Source organism: Barbatula barbatula (assembly GCF_947034865.1).
Source record: "Barbatula barbatula genome assembly, chromosome: 5".
NCBI classification, from domain to species: domain Eukaryota; kingdom Metazoa; phylum Chordata; class Actinopteri; order Cypriniformes; family Nemacheilidae; genus Barbatula; species Barbatula barbatula.
Window position 1 is genome coordinate 20042078 of NC_136769.1, and position 14773 is coordinate 20056850.

At 37.0% G+C, this 14773-nt stretch overlaps 1 protein-coding gene across 1 annotated transcript; it reads right to left on the bottom strand.

Annotated features, from left to right (window-relative positions):
* Positions 1 to 1011: 1011 nt before the first annotated feature.
* uqcrc2a (ubiquinol-cytochrome c reductase core protein 2a) lies at positions 1012 to 10998 on the bottom strand. The gene is made up of 14 exons (XM_079456390.1): positions 10898 to 10998; positions 9356 to 9460; positions 9104 to 9253; positions 8917 to 8981; positions 8767 to 8823; positions 7999 to 8123; positions 7798 to 7895; positions 7316 to 7373; positions 5494 to 5589; positions 4838 to 5037; positions 4664 to 4744; positions 3099 to 3175; positions 1972 to 2125; positions 1012 to 1546 (listed from the first exon to the last, which is right to left on the bottom strand). The coding sequence occupies exons 1-14, from the start codon at positions 10928 to 10930 to the stop codon at positions 1463 to 1465; spliced, it is 1383 nt and encodes a 460-aa protein (XP_079312516.1). The 5' UTR covers positions 10931 to 10998; the 3' UTR covers positions 1012 to 1462.
* Positions 10999 to 14773: the final 3775 nt, after the last annotated feature.

Consider the following 14773-nt stretch of genomic DNA (forward strand, 5'->3'; position numbering starts at 1 on the left):
TTATTTTGAAACGAGCGAAAAAGAGATGATATAAATGGTATTCAATGCTTTACTGTCCATTGACCTTTTAAGGAAAAGTTTACTATTACTATGAGTCAGGACCATTTGTTAGTGAACTATCGCTTACATGCGTTCCTTAAGGGATGAAAGGCCTGTGATCATTTACTCACCCTCAGATTGTTACAAACCTGTAAACATTTCTTTGTTCTGATGAACACAATTTACATTTAGTCATTTAGCAGACAGCTTTTATCCAAAGCGACTTACAAAGAGTTCAGGGAGCAATAAGCGATATGTCATACAAGAGCAACAGTACAATAGGTGCTAATACAAAGTTACTGGTTTCAACAAAAGCTAGACCACTACCTGTTGAGAGAAGAGGGTGAGTGTACTTTTTTCCTTCCTTTCATTTGACTGTCAAGTATTCGCCGAAGAGGTGTGTTTTAAGTAGTTTTTTGAAGGTTGTGAGAGATGTGGGTGACCGGACCGCATTGGGAAGAATGTTCCACCAGGAAGGAGTTGTGAAGGAGAATGAGCGGGAAAGAGATTTAATGCCCTTATGAGAAGACATTACAAGGCATCGCTGGTTTGCTGAACGCAGGGTTCTTGATGGAGTGTGTGAAAGTATGTGATCCAGTTATAGTCCTGTATGCAAACATCAGTGACTTGAATCTGATCCGGGCTTCAACCGGTAGCCAGTGGAGAGAGATGAAAAGTGGCGTCACATGAGCTCTTTTGGGCTTTTGGAAGATGAGGCGTGCTGCTGCGTTTTGAACCAGCTGAAGTGGTTTGATAGCCTTTGCAGGAAGACCAGCAAGGAAAGCATTGCTGTAACATAATTGGAAGCATGTCGGTAACCAAACAGATCTCATCCCCCATTCACTGTGTGGTTACTCCTACTTATTCTTCCAAATATCTTGTCTTTAGCAGAACAAAGACATTTAAACTGTCTCTTAATGCCTTTGTACCGTTTTACAACTGAACTTTTAAAGAATTATGCAAGATGCAAATAACTGTAATGCAAAGCAATGTTTTAATGCAAACAAACAAAACATATTTTGTGTGTTTGTTTCAAACACCTTATTGTAAAGGACATCCATATATTTTAGAACGTATTTTTCTAGAAATTACTTCACTCTTATTATTAACCTTAATAAGCTCTTATTTGTGATTACGTGTTTGTTTTATTAGGCCCAATTTGTAGCTTATTTCTTCATCCTGAAAGTTACCGGAGGAACCATCAGAATCAAATATCAAAGAAGCCACTAATGAAGAACAGATAATATTTATCATTAATCAATCGTTTTAATGAATGTACATAAATACAGGGACATGGTTGAAATTAACAGAACTGATTTTGTGACCGGATAAAATGACCAAACATGTTTGTACAGCATCTCAGAGAAGTTTTTACACCAAAATAAGCTGGACAATATAGTTTATTTTAGATCAGGACCTTTTTTCACAATTCATCAAGAAATGGTGTGTTTGCCAGATGTCCATAGCTTGACATGGTCTTCTTGCTTTCAACAAACTTCTTTGCAGCCTGTGGAAAATAAGAGTATAAAAAATATCATTCATAGAACTTGTGGTTGCATATAAAATTAAAATACTAAATATGCCTAAATAGTATGGGTTTGGCTGATATGATACATTTTTCCTGACACTGATGCATTTATGCTCCATGACATTTCTATGAGTCTACATTGTCAATGTAACTTATTATTAACTCACTGTTTTAACTAAATGGACTTCAGAATGTTAAATATTGTATCTGGGTGGGAATATGTAATCATCATTCTGAACTGCTAAAACATTCAGACATTCAGTTTGAACATGGTTTCAATACTCTTTTGCGATTGAGGCTAGTTGTGATTTCTGAATGTTGCGGTATGCCTTCATAGTACAAAAACATCCTATTTGAATTGATCAAGAAATCAGAAATGTCGTGTGACAAACCATGTGACTTACCTTGACGACATCATTGGAGGTCACAGAGTTAATGCTCTGTGTCACAGACAGAGGTGAGCTGTAAGCTCCACTGCTCAGAACCTGAACTCCCACTTCCTCCAGCCATCTCTCTGAAGTCTCCAAAGACATCAGAAAATCAGCCAGCAACTGGTTCCTAAAACACACAACAACAAGCCTTTCATCACCCACCAGACCCTCTCTTCATCCATCATCAGTGCTTGCAGAAAACGTGCTCCTATCAAAACGTGATATAACACGCTCCACAACTGAAACTAATTTTCGGCTGACGTAACTGGGAGCATGGTGAAAATAATAAGAGTAAAAGTAAAGCACTGCCCTACATTATTTCCCACTGAATGTCTCACACGTTACTCACACAAATACATCTCAAATAGGTCGTTTCTAGCAGGCTGCCTGCCGCTGTTGCACTGCCAAAACAATGATTTATAACAGTAAGGTAACAAAGACTATACATTTTAAATCCTACTCGTTTTGCCCTGTTTTTTCCTCATTTTGAATAACATACAGTATATAGACAGTGATGTGTCAACAAAGTCTCTGTGAGACCACGACAACATCTGTGAGTACCACCTCGAGTGCAAAAATGCTGCCCCAAAAGGGCAAAATCACACAGAGACGTCAACAGTATTTCATCATTTTTGCTAATAAAAAAACAATTTCCTCAGAACAGTAAAACAGGTTACCAAAAGGATTTGTCTTTGTCCTAAATATTATCCCATATTAAGTTTTAGAACTAGATTACAAAAACTGAATAACTAAACTTAATGATGAAATATCACTATAATATTTCAAATATCAAAACGATCACAGAATTAACCGAAACTGCATCTTCTTCTGTAGGATAACTGTCAGTTCTTTCATTTTTTTTCTTCATTCTGTTAGGTTTCAAGCTGTTTATATTCTTGTCATTATGTAAATAATCAAGTTTTAAAAGAGCTTGAGCAAAGTCTACATTGCAAAATATATTCCTTTTTCAAACAGATACTGCAGAACAGGAAAAACCCATTGCATCAAGAAGGTAAAATGGTTTGCCTAAGCACTTTCATTTACAGTCTGAAAGACGTACACATGCTGAGGCAGCTGGTGTAAACAAGCTGTATACTCACTTTGCTGAGGTGAGGTCATCTGCAGTAAGCCTTCCTTCGGATATGGCTGTCAACTGTGCCACGGCTGCATTGATTACCTGCAGAGAGAGAGAGAGAGAGAGAGCGAGCGAGAGAAGGTCAGTCAGTCATTCACTTTCAGCTGAGATCATCACAAACACATTCCCATCATTAAATGGATCATGTCATTCCAAAACTATATGCACAATAGGGCTGGGACGATATATAGTGATTCACACCAATAAACATCTGTCTAGGTGTAATTGCTTCAAAGGCAGCCTTAAAATGCAACCTTGTTTCTGCGGGCTGACAAGGCTACAACGAATGGATCCATAACAGCCTCGGCTATCTAAAAATCTGCAGAAAACTGTTCCAGTCTATGTTTTAATATTTAATATTATACATAATGTGGTGATACATGATATTATTAATGCATTATTGCGTTTTACATATGTACATTTCTAAGGTTTCGTTGATTTGATATATTTGGGCTGTTTTAATCTACATTAACGCGTCATATTATCTAAAAAAAAAAACATTTTAAGGTTCTGTGTCTGTTTAGAAAAGTCTGAAATGTCTCTGCTGTGTCCCGCTGCTGTTACCACGTGACAGCCTTTGAATGGGACACAGCCTATGGCTCTGTCCCAAATGGCAAACTCCGGTCTTGTGGACCTCTTCCGAATCCACACTTGGTGATGTCAGGAAGTGCAGACCTATAGAGCAGTAAGCACGAGTCCACAAGGGTACATAAGTGAAATTTTGGGACAGACTTGAGGTCATGACGCCGGAAAGAAGAAGCAGTGCAGCGCCGCATGAAGTCGACCACACTGATGTCCAATTGTTGTTACTTGGGACAAGAGCTGCAGGTTTAATAGTTCTGTATTTTATATGGTGATTATGCCACCCGAGCATTTTGCAATAGATACTTAGGCTTGTATTTCAAAAACGTATGTTTATTTATTTGTATACACAATTCTTAACGTGCATAATGTGTTCTTAATATGCATATATATATTTAATATTTCTCTATAATACAGAAACTGTGTTGTTCAGCTTTACAGAGCCCAGAGACAACTATATATAAATCTACATCAAGGCTGATTACATTAAGTAGGAACATGCACTGCATTCAAACCTTTTTATTTTTGAAAAGTTGGCTTAATAGAAAATAAATAAGCAATAACGTGAATAAGAAACTATTTAAATAAAAAAATGTATATGTGGTGGATGTGGCAGCATTTAACAGTTCATTAATGACAGAATGGCCAAAATATTGGCACCCTTGGAAAATAAGAGCAAAGAAGTGAAAATAAATCGGAATTTTATTGCTGACTTCTTTTGATATCATATTAATCATTTTTTAATATATAAAAAAATCCAATCCATTGGAAGTACGGAGTGAAACCCCATTATGATTTTTTTTCTCCTATATACATTGGCTACAATTATTTGCACCATTCTGTGACAGATTACATTATTTCTCTTTTTCTCTTCCATACAGTTTTGAACCAACATGACATTTTCATTGTTCGGCTGATGCTGGCAAATGTCCTGGTCATGACACTCACCTCTTTTGAAGAGTGTGCTTGTGAGATGGTATATACTCCAAAGAGTCCCGAGTCAGAATAAGTAGCATTAAAAGCTGTGGCCTGTTAAGAACATAAGCAAAAACCATTCATTCCATAGTAAAGTCGAAACAATTCATCTGTACCTCGTGAAAGAATGAGAACAGGTAAACTTACATCAAACGGCTCAGTGGTAGCCTTGGCGATGCCCTGACTGAGTTTGCTGGTAATGTTGGATCCTCGCTTAACATGGGGTCCGGCTCCCAGAACCCGTTGCAACACGCTGAAGGCATTGGCCTCTGCAGAGCCTGTTACTGCTCCTTCACACGCCACCAACGAGTGAACCAGAGTTCCTCCACTCTGTATCCGCAGCTCACCTGTAAACAACCCACAATCCTTTAATATTTACATAAAAACTAAATGATCAAACAAAATGTCCATGTCACACTTTATTCGGTATACATTTTTAATGCAACACAACAAATTCTCTCATAATGAATAAATAATTGTTACAGTATGTGAATATAGGAAAAACAATCTAAATGCAAAAAGAAGGTTGTGTAGGAAACACAGATTTTGACAAATAGATTTGTACAACTAAATATACCTTCTAAAACATTTGAATGCAATTGCATTCTAGTTATTTAAAACTCACTCTAACCCAAGGTCTCTTGTGGCTTTTAGCTTTTCAGAACACTAAATTTTAACAGCTCCTCACATTATAAAAGTGTTTTGTTTAAAAAAAGAGAAATGTGCATTAAATTGTACCTTTATTTCACACAAAGAAATTCCATTCAGCTCAGACGTAACACACATGGCATTGATGTACTCACCACCACGGTATACAGCTTTTGCCCCTGCTGCCCCAGCTCCTTTATGGACACTAAAGAACTGCTCACCAACCTTCGTAAGAACATCATGACTGACCCCTTCACAAACAAAGACAATCACATGTTCATAATCACATATTTTTAGGGGCCAAGCCTTGTGGGCTTCTGTTGGTATTATCATTACCCTTCCCCAATGGGAGTCTCAGTCTATGGCAGCCAAACAAACTGTATGTAGGAAAATTATTACATTTCACTCGTAGTGGTGGTCCTCAATAGTCATAGTGTATAATTATGGGACCCTTGCTATCACTATATAGCGCCACCAGCAGTTCAAAAATTCAATTTTTAAACGGCTGGAACTTTTGAATCCATTGATCATTAAATCCATTGTTCGGCACATGTCATTCACTCGACACGCTTATCGCATTCCGCACGTTATATTAAGGATCTACCCATTAAAGTAGCGGCCATCTTGAATAGTACAGTATGGCGTTTTATCGCTACTAGATTTTGCAAACCTTTCAAAGTTGACCCAAGAATGTATTTGAGACTGTAACTCCTGCAATCTTCGATTCATCAATACAAAACTTGGTACATATCATCGACACCTTGGTTTGGTGGTCTTTGCCAAATTTGGGAACAGCGCCACCTATGGGTCGCATGATTTGAAAAATGCCTATTTTTACTCATAACTTTTGCAATGTTTGTCAGAAAGTCGGGATCTTTGTCTACAGATTCCTTGTGTCATGCCCGATCGGATTATGTCACGATTGGATGTTCAGCCTGTCTAACATTTTGAAATGTGTTATTAATGATATCTTTTGAACGGTATGATATATCGGCACCAAATTTGACAACGAATTGAAGTTTCATAATAAGATAAAACACTTTTATTTAATTGATTACAACTCTTGAACGCTTTGTCTGAAATATGTTTTCTGATGTTCATTATTTCTCTTTCCAATGATGCCAATTTGTCATTTTCTAGCATCCGGTTCCTATCTTATTGTAAAGCATATGAAAAACTTGTTTTTGCTGCTCATTTGACAAAAGTGGTCAATTTTAATCCAAGCACCCCTCGTATAACGCTTGAAGCTTTGAAAGCTGTCCTTGGCAGGCAGGGTGCAAGTCAACTGCTTGTATACATGAAGTTTTCGTCGTGATTTTGTTTTTCACGTACATATTGTGCTGTGGCTGCGTAAATGATGACAGAATTGCTCAGCAGCCCAATTGTGGGATGTCGGCTTAGTGGCTAGACTCGCTAAGTCACTGGCATGGAGTCTTTGGGGTCAGCAGATCGAATGCGTCTGTGTGTCCCTCGCTTGTGTGTAAAATGTGCGCTCTGAGTTTGTTTTCACCTATTCTTCTCGACCTGTCCCTTTTTCATCACGGATTTTCTGTGTCTGCCATTTTTTGCGCCGTCGCTCTGCGCAAGCAGCGCTGTCGGGGGCTTGGCCCTGTATCGCTGCTTGTAGCTATATTAAATACATTTGTTACTTTAAATTTCTATTAAAATGTATTTCAAGGCAGCACAAATGCAACTATTTATTTAATAATAGGGAAGGTAAAATTGTATACAACTTATTCCCAAAAAACATATGAATCTTTAATTGCAAATTCTGTTAAAAAACATTCAGTAACTATTTAAAATGCTAAAAGCATAAAAACAATAACAGTTCATAGCTCATTTAGCATTAGTCATAATTAATCCGTTAGAAAAGTTGTTCGGTCCACACTGGAAACTGTTTATGAAAACAAACACCATTGAGACGGTTCCCAGCACGAGCCTATGAGCACAAATATGCATTCAAAATAAAAGACTCACCTAATCCGACAAGAGCCATTCGTGCACTGGTGTAATGATTCGCAAAGAACTTTTGAAGCTAGTTTCAGAGAAGAAAGAGAACGTGTTAACATATACCTAACATATATATTATGTATCAGAGTTTACAGACACTTAAAAGTGAAAGTTCACCTGAAAAATTCTGTCATCATTTACTCACCCTCGAGTAAATCTATATAAATTAAAGATATTTGGAAAAATGCTTGGAATCACAAAAATGACAATGGTAGTCAAAAGTGCCTCAGAACTGATTGCTGTCCAACATCCTTCAAAATATCTTCTTTTGTGTTCAACAGAACAAAGAAATGTATTAAAAAAAACTACTATGGTAGTCAATGGTGGCCAAAAAACAGTTTGGTTACAACCAGAACAACTTGAGGGCGACTAAATGACAGAATTTAAATTTTTGGTGAACTATTCCTTTCAGACGACTGAATCATTCAGATGAGCTTTCGGTCACTTACGTGATCAACACCAATCTTGCCCACCATGAAGTCTGGACAGTACAGTGAGTTGGACAGAGCGTTCTTATATGCAGCTTCATGCAGCTTCTCAAGAACACCTGTGTGAGAAAGACCTTTCATGAGCATCAAACTTACGACAGTTATCTTTACTACTTCTATACTGTTCATACTTTAATATAGTCTGCATGTGTAAGGTTGTACCTGTCTGTGGGCTCTGGTCGGCTACAGCCTTGTCTATCTTGATTCTAGGGGAGATGTCAGAAAGCTCCCAAGGCCTGAAGTCGGGAGCAGTGGTCACATTGACCAGGTACTCTATGACGGTGTCACTGAATAGGTAACATACAAATTGAATGCACATGTAAAATTATAAGCTATAAAAAATTAATAGTTAATAAATATTAATAAAAAAAGGAAATAGTTTCATTTCCTGGGGTTGCACCCTATTCGTTATTTGACTAGAAGACACTTATTCGAACAAATTTATTAGTAGATTATCTTCTTTTCTTTACGTAATAAGCTTTATTATATGGTGTATACAGAATATTTAGAGTTTTGGAATGCCGCAGGAACATAAGGTTGGCCTTATTGTTGGGATCCCGGTGCGCCCGTCTTTTCTTCAGTTGAAAAGCCGTCTGCTAGATTATTGCCACTTTAAGTGATTCAGTTTGCTGTATTTTTTTTCATTTATTTACAATTTATTTAATACTCTACGCTTAAAGTATTGCTACGATTGAATTTTGAAGAAAAATACTCACATTATATGCTACTCTTGAGGTCTGAAAAAAAATCTCTAGTCGAGGGCAGCTCTTCCATTTTAAGTGTTTTTAACCATGATTTTTAAAATGAATTGATATACAAATAGGGCTGTATCACAAGCTTAATTTGAGACCAAACAGCACAATAAAAATGTGATATATAATAAATGGTTTCGTGCCCAGCTTCAGCTCATGTTTTAAAAGAGACACTCACAAATCATCTCTCAGAAAGTCCAGAGAATAAACCACGTGTTCCCTCGATGAAGTCACACTGAAACACAAGGGAAACATAAGAGTGAGAGATTTGCTGGAGTTTGTCTAACTGAAAGTGTATAGGGAGGTCTCATTTAAATCTAAAACTGACCTCAAATTGGCACCTACGGCCTCCAGACCCTGACAAATCTTGAAGGCAGATGCACCTTTAGTGGTCTGAAACACACAGAACAAATTCATTATGACACATTCATAAATCGCATAATGTCTGAATACAACTTTCCATTGCTGTATGATTATGTATTCAGTGACATCATTTCTAAAAGCTCAGAACATACCAGATTGGCTGCTAATCGCAGCATGTGCGTGACACCCAGGTTCTCTGCGGTCTCATAGCGACTGCCTGCCTTCACAAACACCCCGATTTTAGAGACCGGGGCGTAGTTCTCCTGAGAGGCGACGAGAAGACCACTGGGAAGCTTGGACACCTAAACCACACCGCCATGAAACATGGTTTAAAAAATTACAGAAACAGCGTGGTGCTGTGAAGGCTTTCATCTTAGCTCATAACATCAGCAAACTTCGATCACCTGAACATCCTGGGCTGTGAAAACGGCTGGTGTCGCAGGTTTTCGGGTGGCCAGAGGTTCACTCAGTGACTCGCTCCTCCTAGCAGCAGCAGCATAACAACGTCTCTGTGGAAAACATTAACTGTCAGTAAACAGAGTCTCAAGGACCATTAGTGGTTTCTGATTCAGCAAGCATCCCTATTAATATCATTCATATTACGTGTTTGGGGGTTTGTTAGGCTCAGTTAAGAACTAAACCTTAGCATGTAACTTGTATGAAATAAATGATCTCAAGTCATATGTTGAGAAGATGTGTATTGTGGGTATCTTAAGTTGGTTATAGTACCTCTGACCTCATAAACATGTCTTAGGACCAGTATAACTGGAAAGGTTCATTAAAGACAATAGATTATACATGTATTATATTAGAGACTGTCTTCACAGCTTTATTTTTATATTCATTATAAAAAACATCCATACATTGAATGTCCATGAATTTCCAGATGACAATTTATGATTTTTTTATTTGGAGTTCAAAGCAGTGGTTCTCAAACTGGGGGTTTTATAAAATATAGAAACTTAGCACACCAAGAATCGTAAAAGATTTGATGTTATAATCACTTATAAAGCCTTAAAAGGTTTAGCCCCTACCTACCTAACAGAGCTTCTATCACACTACAACCCATCACGCTCTCTAAGATCTCAAAACGCACGACTTTTGATAACACCTAGAATAACTAAATCCACCAAAGGGGGTCGAGCTTTCTCATACGTAGCACCTAAACTCTGGAATAGCCTTCCTGATATTATTCAAGGATCAGACACACTCGCCCAATTTAAACCAAGAATTCACTTAATGCAAAATAAACCACCGGGAGACTGCTGACATTAGATATTATTTACTATGTGTTTATATAACAAGTTAAACTATTATGAACTGTGTTTAACCTTTTTTGTGTTTTTAATTTCCCCTGTAAAGCTGCTTTAGACGTTATTAAAATGTCACGTTTAAGATCATAAGTATTTATTCGGGGGGGACACAAAGCGATGCACCCTACACCAAGGGGGTCATTACAAACGAACAAAAGGATGAAAAGCAGATGTATTTAATAAAACATTTACAGATTTGACTCCCAGGATTTCCAAATGTGCTTGACATGGCATTCTCTTCCTGGATCAGTATGTTCACAGGTAAAATACCTGTTAAGAGGTCAGTCCGTCACTGAAAGTACAGTATCACCGTGTCTTGACCTTGATCAACGCAACAGAACATGGGACTTTCACATACAATATAAACTACAACCGGAAGAAACATAAGGACAAATTATGATCCAGAATAAAAGCCTGAAGGATCTGTATAAATTATCACTCAATTTAACCGGGAGAAGAAAGTTGAAAGCGGCTGTACCGGCTCATTACCGCATACTACACTAGCATTAGCAACACTAGCATGTAACACTCGAATGACACATGTATGCTGACCATCAAACACTCGGGTTTATTCAAAACTCGCAATTTATACACACTGAAAAGACCGTTCAGACGGAATGAAAGAGGACTCACGGAGAGATGAGTGAAACCTCGAAATCCTGTCATGACTTCAAATCTCTCCTTCAGCCGCTGGTAAAGACAGTAATGGCCGAACTGACGTCCTACCCACAATCCAGCGCGTTTCGGCGACACTCCATATATGGGAACACTACATTCTCCTGTCAATTCTCAGTCAATATATTAACATGCATTTTTTTAGATTAGATTCAACTTTATTGTCATTACACATATACAAGTACAGTGTAATAATATGCAGTTTAGGTCTAACCAGAAGTGCAATTAGAAAGTGCAGGAAATACAGTTAGAATAAATACAGAATACAATATTAGGAAAATATTATACAGTGAGCATGGACTAAGAAAATACTTTACAGTAGATTTCTACTTTGAACAATATACACAGATGGCTATATGCTAAGAGCAGAAATGTACTGGTGGCTATGAGCAGATCATAATTTAGACTAAACAATAGTGCAAGTGCATCAATTATAGACAATAGCTATTGAGGTTACGGTGCAATAGATGAGTTCATGCGGTTATTAAAGTTACGGTGCAATATTTGAGTTAATGCAGTTAATAAAGTTACAGTGCAGTAGATGAGTAGATGCAGTTAATAAGGTTACAGTGCAGTAGATGAGTAGATGCAGTTAATAAAGTTACAGTGCAGTAGATGAGTAGATGCAGTTAATAAAGTTACAGTGCAGTAGATGAGTCAATGCAGTTATTAATGTTACAGTGCAGTAGATGAGTTAATGCAGTTATTAAAGTTACAGTGCAGTAGATGAGTAGATGCAGTTAATAAAGTTACAGTGCAGTAGATGAGTAGATGCAGTTAATAAAGTTACAGTGCAGTAGATGAGTTAATCCAGTTAATAAAGTTACAGTGCAGTAGATGAGTTAATGGAGTTAATAAAGTTACAGTGCAGTAGATGAGTAGATGCAGTTAATAAAGTTACAGTTCAGTAGATGAGTTAATCCAGTTAATAAAGTTACAGTGCAGTAGATGAGTAGATGCAGTTAATAAAGTTACAGTGCAGTAGATGAGTTAATCCAGTTAATAAAGTTACAGTGCAGTAGATGAGTTAATGGAGTTAATAAAGTAACAGTGCAGTAGATGAGTTAATGCAGTTAATAAAGTAACAGTGCAGTAGATGAGTTAATGCAGTTATTACAGTTACAGTGCAGTAGATGAGTTAATGCAGTTATTAAAGTTACAGTGCAGTAGATGACTTAATGCAGTTATTACAGTTACAGTGCAGTAGATGAGTTAATGCAGTTATTAAAGTTACAGTGCAGTAGATGAGTTAATGCAGTTATTAAAGTTACAGTGCAGTAGATGAGTTAATGCAGTTATTACAGTTACAGTGCAGTAGATGAGTTAATGCAGTTATTAAAGTTACAGTGCAGTAGATGACTTAATGCAGTTATTACAGTTACAGTGCAGTAGATGAGTTAATGCAGTTAATAAAGTTACAGTGCAGTAGATGAGTAGATGCAGTTAATAAATTTACTGTGCAGTAGATGAGTAGATGCAGTTAATAAGGTTACAGTGCAGTAGATGAGTAGATGCAGTTAATAAAGTTACAGTGCAGTAGATGAGTAGATGCAGTTAATAAAGTTACAGTGCAGTAGATGAGTAGATGCAGTTAATAAAGTTACAGTGCAGTAGATGAGTAGATGCAGTTAATAAAGTTACAGTGCAGTAGATGAGTCAATGCAGTTATTAAAGTTACAGTGCAGTAGATGAGTCAATGCAGTTATTAAAGTTACAGTGCAGTAGATGAGTCAATGCAGTTAATAAAGTTACAGTGCAGTAGATGAGTAGATGCAGTTAATAAAGTTACAGTGCAGTAGATGAGTAGATGCAGTTAATAAAGTTACAGTGCAGTAGATGAGTAGATGCAGTTAATAAAGTTACAGTGCAGTAGATGAGTCAATGCAGTTATTAAAGTTACAGTGCAGTAGATGAGTCAATGCAGTTATTAAAGTTACAGTGCAGTAGATGAGTAGATGCAGTTAATAAAGTCACAGTGCAGTAGATGAGTTGATGCAGTTAATAAAGTTACAGTGCAGTAGATGAGTAGATGCAGTTAATAAAGTTACAGTGCAGTAGATGAGTAGATGCAGTTAATAAAGTTACAGTGCAGTAGAGGAGTAGATGCAGTTAATAAAGTCACAGTGCAGTAGATGAGTAGATGCAGTTAATAAATTTACTGTGCAGTAGATGAGTAGATGCAGTTAATAAGGTTACAGTGCAGTAGATGAGTAGATGCAGTTAATAAAGTTACAGTGCAGTAGATGAGTAGATGCAGTTAATAAAGTTACAGTGCAGTAGATGAGTAGATGCAGTTAATAAAGTTACAGTGCAGTAGATGAGTAGATGCAGTTAATAAAGTTACAGTGCAGTAGATGAGTAGATGCAGTTAATAAAGTCACAGTGCAGTAGATGAGTAGATGCAGTTAATAAATTTACTGTGCAGTAGATGAGTAGATGCAGTTAATAAGGTTACAGTGCAGTAGATGAGTAGATGCAGTTAATAAAGTTACAGTGCAGTAGATGAGTAGATGCAGTTAATAAAGTTACAGTGCAGTAGATGAGTAGATGCAGTTAATAAAGTTACAGTGCAGTAGATGAGTAGATGCAGTTATTAAAGTTACAGTGCAGTAGATGAGTAGATGCAGTTAATAAAGTCACAGTGCAGTAGATGAGTAGATGCAGTTAATAAAGTCACAGTGCAGTAGATGAGTAGATGCAGTTAATAAATTTACTGTGCAGTAGATGAGTAGATGCAGTTAATAAGGTTACAGTGCAGTAGATGAGTAGATGCAGTTAATAAGGTTACAGTGCAGTAGATGAGTAGATGCAGTTAATAAGGTTACAGTGTAGTAGATGAGTTATTCAGTTATTGAAGCTACAGTGCAATAAATGAGTAGATGTAGTTAGTAGAGTTACAGTGCAGTAGATACGTTATTGAAGTTACAGTGCAGTGGATGATTTAAATGCAGCTGAATGCAGTTTAAGTATACTATGTTGTTATTTGATAGACATTCTGATTGAATTAGACATCATTTTGTACTATATCATTTATTTATATTGAGTATATACTTAATAAAAAGACAAAATATTACTGAATTTAACCATTTTGTACAGTACAAAATTATATTCTGTACACAATCACACAAACATTTACTTTCACTCTCAAGTTGGGACCTAGGGGAACGATTTCCTAAAGGAAGTGAACCTCCCTCACTATGTGTTGTGGCTAAAAAGGATACAGTTACGGCCGGAAGTGACGCAAAATATCACCATAAAATTACAATAAATTAAATTAGCTAATGCCTACACCTACCCCAACCCTAAACATAATCTTACAATACATTTTTTTTTATTAATTGTTGTCAGCGTGACAAAAATGATGCTGTATTGAAGTGCGCATGCTCATGGGAGGTAGCTGTATCCCTTCTAGCCAAAACGTACAAATACGCCCTCGTCCCGTTCTTTGGTGGGCGTGGCTAATTGGTAACGACTAAACATTTGCAGTTTCTAGTCTTAGATCTAACTACTATCTAAACTACATATGCTTCTTAAACTATGACTTTAAAGGCATAGTTCACCCCATAATTTACGTCTGCAGCCATTGACTTCTATTGTATGGACACAAATCCAATGTATGTGAATGGCTGCCATCGCTGTTCGGTCAACATCTTTCAAAATAATTGTTCTTCGAAAGAAATAAACTTGTACGGGTTTGACACGACAAGAGGGTGTAAATAATGATGTTCATTTCTGGTTGAACTATTACTTTAAGATACATTTACATTCAGATTTGGTATTCTACTGTTATTTCTGAAGTGTATGGTATATACACTGATTATTACGTCATTTTGT